General features: G+C 42.4%; 1 protein-coding gene across 1 annotated transcript in view; it reads left to right on the forward strand.

Annotated features, from left to right (window-relative positions):
• Nucleotides 1-6880, forward strand: part of LOC104944937 (ryanodine receptor 3-like) — a 28390-nt gene extending 21510 nt beyond the window's left edge. Inside the window, exons 17-25 of the mRNA XM_010770543.1 lie at nt 1594-1673; nt 1840-1916; nt 2004-2077; nt 4277-4357; nt 4495-4583; nt 4667-4795; nt 4889-4993; nt 5347-5428; nt 5580-6880. Coding sequence (XP_010768845.1) covers nt 1594-1673; nt 1840-1916; nt 2004-2077; nt 4277-4357; nt 4495-4583; nt 4667-4795; nt 4889-4993; nt 5347-5428; nt 5580-6880 — 2018 coding nt within the window. The remainder of the gene's footprint in view (nt 1-1593; nt 1674-1839; nt 1917-2003; nt 2078-4276; nt 4358-4494; nt 4584-4666; nt 4796-4888; nt 4994-5346; nt 5429-5579) is intronic.
• The last annotated feature ends 299 nt before the right edge of the window (nt 6881-7179 follow it).

Below are 7179 nucleotides of genomic sequence, written 5' to 3' on the forward strand. Positions count from 1 at the left end.
CAGGAGAAAGAGATTGGTAGATATGCAGAAGATTCCTGTATCAGCAGAATGAGAGGCTGACACTGCTGCCCGCGGGCGCCGCAAGATCAATGTGTGCTGAGCAGATGATCGAGCGCCAGTAAAAGGTATTACAGATCATAAAACGGCTCAACGTTCCTGTGCTTCAATACATTCTGCCGGCAGCATTAAAAGAAAACATGATTCTGTTACTTTAAAAAGCTTATTTCCACTGAAGACGGCAGCTTTTTCGGTTGACTGTTCCAACCCACCGACTTGAAGCCCTTTCTTTTTCGATATTAGTTTAACATTTTAATGTTGCTGCGCCATAATGTTCTGAGGTTGCACCTTGGTGATAATACGTCTTGATCTCTTTTGAGGTATTCTCAAAATGACATTGGGACCGCCTTCCATCGAGGTCGCAAAATGCATAATGGCATGTTTTTACAGTGCTGAATGAAATATAGGGGACAAATCAAAATGAATACTTATTAGACACCATTTACTGGCTAAACTCCTAAGCAGCTATTATTTACTTTATTATATATATACTGTATTTGACTAAGGGACAGTGCAACATTGAATTGACATTTCTGTAAATGCGCAGACCAGTTATGCCCCAACAGGGCTATTTTTCGTCTAGTGGTCCCTGGACAGGATGTTGAAGAATGTCACCCTAAAAAACTTAAAAATTCAACTTCAAATAACAGGTTAAATACAATCCAATCAAAAGTGTGTTTTGATACCTTTTTTAAATGTAACCTTGTTATTAGAATCGGGAATCGGAGGGAATAAAAACCCTCTTTTAATGATCACACAGGCCTCAAGAGAACCACAGGTGACATTTTTGGCCCTCTGCTTTTTAACACCATCCTAGTACCAGTCTAGTAACTAGGAGCAGTGGGCAAGCTATATTGAAACGGCGCCCCGGATGGAGCAATGGGAGTGGAGGTGGGGGGGAAGTGTAACTACTCTGGTCTTGAAAGAACATTACGGCATCGAACTGATTTCCACAATCCACGTTTATTTTCTTCTTAGTACAATTATGAAACACCGTGAAAACGTGTTCGCCTAGTAGACCAGGCAGCAGTAGAACATTATGTTATTACATCGTTGACACTGTTAGCGCCCCTTTTTACTGGGCTCTCACAAACACGATATAAAACATCCGGGGCTAAAGGTCACATGACTTCCGGAAAGTGAACTCTTATAATTTCAACAAAATAAAACAAAGTTCAAGCACTCTTAAAAAAATACAGAACAATAAACAAGGGCACTTGAGCGTCAGTTACAGGAAGGGGGTTGTCCGGTGCCTTGCTCAAGGGCACCACGGCAGGGCCCAGGAGGTGAACTGGGACCTCTCCAAGTAGCAGTCCACACTCCATATTTAGGTCTGTTCGGGGACTTGAACCGGCGACCCTACGGCTCACAGTCCAAGTCCCTACTGACTGAGCCACTGCCGGATTATTACAAACACACACATTTCATTTTGCAAAAGTTCTGACTTGTTTCAGGGATTAGTTTATTATCAGACAAACCTGCTTCAGAATGTTGTCGTTGACATTCTTTTATCTGACGTCACTCCTTCTTCATCAGGTCGTTTGGGCCCCATGGTGACCTGCACCCTCAAACTGGGAATCTCCATTTTAAATGGTGGCAATGTGCAAGTGCAGCAGGTGAGACTATACAGCTCAAATATTCAACTATAATGATCTATTTGTCCTTTTAACTGTATCACTGTCATCATACAATCCATCCATTCATGTAAATACTCACAACATATTCATAAATTACATTATGTTTGATAGTTAAATGGTTAATGCATTTAATCTCTTTTTCCAGAAAATGCTGGATTACCTGAAAGAGAAAAGAGATGCAGGCTTTTTCAAGGGTCTCTCAGGACTGATGCAGTCTTGCAGGTGCTGTTATATTATCTGTACCACAAAAAGGAATTTCTGTGCAGACATCAAGTACTTCTATATCACTTGTTTGTTTACTTTCCTTAGTGTCTTGGACTTGAATGCATTTGAGAGGCAGAACAAAGCAGAAGGACTTGGCATGGTGTCAGAAGAAGGTTCAAGTAAGTTGAGGAAGTCTTATAAAGTTAGCTGTTTGATTAAACCCGTTCATTAGTCTTCTGAGCATCACATGTTTGATTAAAGACCAGTAGATCCTTACTGTTAAAGAAAACCTTTACTTTCGAATAGGAAACAAAAGACCCTATCCTTTCCTCTTCCCCTTCTAATGCTGAACCATGACAACTGGATATCCTTGGTGTCCTATTAAAGCTGTTAATCAATGCTAGTTCCTAATAAGTAGTTATTTCAGGGTGTCCGCGGGGTCTTCAAAACGGCATTTCCCAAGGTATTACATTTTGTAGCTTGTTTTCAATAAGTATATAAATTGTCCAAAGAGGTTGTATTCTACAGTCTGCCTGAATGTAATCATTGCGTAGGTGTGTAGTGTGATTCTGTGTAGTTTATTTATGGCATCCCGTTGGATCTGACGTCATCTGAACAGGACATCGCACGCTCACTGCTTGATAGCGTGCGAAGGTCCGTTTACGCCGGTTGTTAAACAACATCGTTATGGGGAAATGCAAGTCTGCGTCCAAATGGTTGGAAGATAAGGAGGAAGGACAATCAATACTGTATATAGTCAATGTGAGGTAAAGTGTGTCGCCAAGGTAACCGGTTAAAACTCCAAGTGGCGATGAGGTTTTAAAATGTATGGAAAGGGTCTTAAAAAGGGTCTTACATCTGACTTCAGGATTCCTGCATACACCCTGTATTTATGTATGATGAATAATCAAAATTGCATTGCTATCAATGTGATTTTGATTAATCAGAGAGTTTGCTGCTTGCGCTACAGTCAGTGAAGTCGTCGGTGTGTTGTCTTTTACGTCGTCTTCTGAGGTAGAAAATAGAAGGTGTGAGTTGTCAATGTATTCTAGGACTGTCTTATATGTAGCATGGATTTAAGTTTTTAAGATATTAAGGTAGTCATTTATCCTGTCTTGTATTTCAGAGCAGGGGTTCTGTGAGTGGTTAAAACTACAAACCTGCTTTTAGGACATGGTCCAGCATTAAAGCAAATCTCTCTCCAACTCTCAACACAGTCACTTAAAGCTTCCACATCAACTATGTCCGTCTTTTCATCATTCAGTCCTAAACATTTCCACCGAGTTCTGTGTTTAACAATTCACTGCTACTACTCGTGTCTCTGTAACTTTAATGGATTTCTCACCATGACTGAATTCTCATTTTGTAATCATCTAGCAAACTATAACCCAGACACAACCCAGGCCTATCATTTCCCCTGCTCCCCGTCTAAAACTATTATTTTTAACTGCATGACTTCGTTTTTCACTCGTAGCCAAAATATTCATAATTCTTTGTATTGTAACTCGGATGTCCTCTCTTTTTGATTATGTCTTGGTGTATTGTTTGTCTCCTTCCTGTCATTTAAAAAAAACATCGACGGCAGTCAACAATCATCGGGGTAAATAGCAAACCTAGATCATGCTGATATGGCTATGCTTCCACTCTGAATGTCTCGTCTGTGGTCCATACTCCTGCTTTATTTGGTGCCCAGCCTCCCCCACCCAGATGTCTGTACGGACAAACTGTGCATGCACACGGTGGATCTTCAACAATTCATCGTCTGTTTGTTATTTGTTCCCATTCCCTTCATGTTAACATTTACTAACGCAAATCCTATTGCTGATGCTCAAATCTGTTGTTCCAAGGCTATCAGTGCCACCTCTCAAGGGTTTGACTGAAAGGTCTGTGGACTCTTCCGCAACCTAAGCAAAGCTTTGTCTTGCTTTGGATTTTCACAAAACTGGTTTCCATACAGACGTCTGACTTTCACATGGTTTTATCTGCTTCCAGAAATGTATTTGTGCTCATTTCGTTTAGCTATTTTAACTGGATTACCCGTTTTGTTTTTTTAAAGTGAGGTATATAACCGTGTTTGCCTGCCGTTTATTTCAGGGCTCAATCCACGCCTACATGTGAAAGTTATCAGGCTTCCTACAGCTTATGGAAATGTCCTAGCATTTCGTTGTTGTTTCAATTAAAATCACTTTGGATTCAGTTTTGAACCTGCAATCTAAAGGCCCTGAACGTCCAACATGAAACCTGACTTGCTTGCCTCATGTTAATTGCTTCAAAGGGGTGTTTGAATTATAATCAGACTCCATGTTGAGTAAATAATCACCTTAGTTCATTTGCACAGGGTCGTTGTTGTATTCACTAAGATGTCTTTTCCCTCTAAGGTTCCAAAGTGCTACAAAATGATGAGTTTACTAAAGATCTGTTCCGGTTTTTGCAACTTCTTTGTGAGGGCCACAATGGAGGTGAGGTTTAATATAATTCTTCATTGAAAAGTTAAACGTCATTTTGTTTGAACAACAACATTTCGCATTAGCCACAAGGGCATGGTAGTGCAAAAGATAGGGAGGGACATGGATGAGAAAATATATCTTTCTGTCAGATTTCCAGAATTTCCTGAGAACACAAACTGGAAACACAACCACGGTCAACATCATCATCAGCACCGTTGACTATCTGCTCCGTCTTCAGGTGTGTTCAACACAAATCTAAAGGCACAACATATGTTCTTGCCATTACTTACTTATTGTGTACCAATGTGATCTTGCTTTTAGGAATCGATCAGTGACTTCTACTGGTACTACTCTGGCAAAGATGTCATGGATGAGACAGGAAGACTAAACTTCTCCAAAGCTTTATCTGTTGCCAAACAGATATTCAACTCACTGACTGAGTACATTCAGGTAGGTTTCAACATTGTTAAATCCACAATGTGAAGAATGAATTACTTTCATCCAATATTTCCTGATGTGTATTTTCTCTCCTCTCTCCTTCAGGGCCCGTGTATTGGGAACCAGCAGAGTTTAGCTCACAGCAGATTGTGGGACGCAGTTGTGGGCTTCTTGCATGTTTTTGCCAACATGCAAATGAAGCTTTCTCAGGTACAATAAACCTTGGGATTATTCTACTTGTAAAGCATCTTGTTTTAAATAATAACAACATTTAACATGCAGCGATGCAATGCTAACGTCCTAAAGTTCATTACATAAATATCCACAAAGATTGAAACACAATGTGTGTTAAAAGTGAAATATGTATCCCTTGTTTATACTGTTTTAAATAACCTTGGTAGTCATGGTTTACTTCACACATGGTGGTGTTAAAGCCTATAGCACTAAACCATTAATAATGCATTGCTGAAGGGTAAATATTAACGATCCGAACAACCTTGTTTTGTTTGGGGAAAACTCCATCAGCTCAAAGCTTTAACAGAACAACTATAATCTCCTTGTAGGACGCCAGTCAGACTGAGCTGTTGAAGGAGCTGATGGATTTACAGAAGGATATGGTGGTCATGTTGCTGTCTCTGCTAGAGGGTAAGAGCCAGGAGCTGCTGACAAAGACATTACAATACAATTCAACTCTTTTGATTGAACATCTCAAAATATTTGTAAAACAACTCACAGTTCTAGTAAAAGCCTGCATTGTATTTTACAGAACATAATGCATTGTCTTTGTGTGAATTAGGTAACGTGGTGAATGGAATGATTGGAAAGCAGATGGTGGACACCCTGGTGGAGTCTTCCAGTAACGTGGAGATGATCCTCAAGTTCTTCGACATGTTCCTCAAACTGAAGGACCTGACGTCCTCCGACACCTTCAAAGAGAACGACCCAGAGTTCAAGGGCATTATTTCAAAGAAGGAGTTCCAGAAGTCAATGGAGTCCCAGATGCAGTACAGCCAGACGGAGATTGAGTTCCTGCTCTCGTGCGCGGAGGCCGACGAGAATGACATGTTCAACTACATTGACTTTGTGGAGCGTTTCCACGAGCCGGCCAAAGATATCGGCTTCAACGTGGCGGTGCTGCTGACCAACCTGTCGGAACACATGCCGCACGACTCCAGACTCGCCACCTTCTTAGACCTGGCGGGGAGCGTACTCAGCTACTTCGAGCCCTACCTGGGTCGTATTGAAATCATGGGCAGCGCAAAGCGGATCGAGAGGGTTTACTTCGAGATCAGCGAGTCGAGCCGCGAGCAGTGGGAGAAGCCGCAGGTCAAAGAGTCCAAGCGTCAGTTCATCTTTGACGTGGTCAACGAGGGCACGGAGAGCGAGAAGATGGAGATGTTTGTCAATTTCTGTGAGGACACAATTTTTGAGATGCAGCTGGCCTCGCAGATCTCCGAGCCGGATGTGGTGGAACAACCGGAGGAGGAGGAAGAGGACGATGCACACAGCCTCCTGGACGAGCTGGGTGGAGAGGAAGAGGGCGCCCTGGAGTCTGCCTCAGCCTTCACCACCGCGTGCCGCTCGGTCAAGAGGAAGATCTCCAACGTACGTCAAACATTATCCATTAAAAACTTCTCCAAGCAGTTCAAGAAAATCAAGAAGCTGAGCATCAAGGAGAGCATCACCGGCTTCTTCTCCTTCTTCTGGATGCTCTTCACCGGCTTCTTCAAGGGAATCTACGGACTCATCTTCGGGTTCTTCCACGTCATCTGGTCCTCCATGTTTGGTGGTGGCCTGGTTGAGGGGGCTAAGAACATAAAGGTGACGGACATCCTCGGGAACATGCCCGACCCAACCCAGTTTGGTATACACGGAGATGCGATTGAAGGAGAGAAAGTGGAGGCCATAGAGTCGTCGGGAGGTTTAGAGACGGCCATGGCACCTGCAGGAGACGCAACAGAAGCGGACAGCTTGCTGGAGATGCTGTCGGCTCCCAAGAAGGAAGGAGGGAAACATGTGGAGCTCGGCCTGGGTGACTTTTCTGAGCTGAGCGCAGAGATCTCCACTTCTGAACACAAGAAGGTTTGTACATTTTGACTTTAAAGGGCACCTGTTATGCAAAATCCACGTCTTTTATACAGTAGATCAACATGTGTCCCCTCTGTGGAAAGAGACTCTGAAAGTTTCAGGAACAAAGATTCTCCCTCTTTTTGTCCTGATCCATTTCTATAAAAACCTGTCTGAAAATGAGCTGATCAAATTTTACCCACTTTATGATGTCATAACGATGTTTTGGCTTGTGTAACCATTAGCCAATCAGCAACCAAGCTGCTCTTCCTTCAGAGTCTTCACTGTGATCTTTCTTTGATTGGAGGTCACACTACACTGACTTGGCA

Source organism: Notothenia coriiceps, unplaced genomic scaffold (genome assembly GCF_000735185.1).
Source record: "Notothenia coriiceps isolate Sejong01 unplaced genomic scaffold, NC01 NC01_scaffold00008960, whole genome shotgun sequence".
Lineage (NCBI taxonomy): Eukaryota > Metazoa > Chordata > Actinopteri > Perciformes > Nototheniidae > Notothenia > Notothenia coriiceps.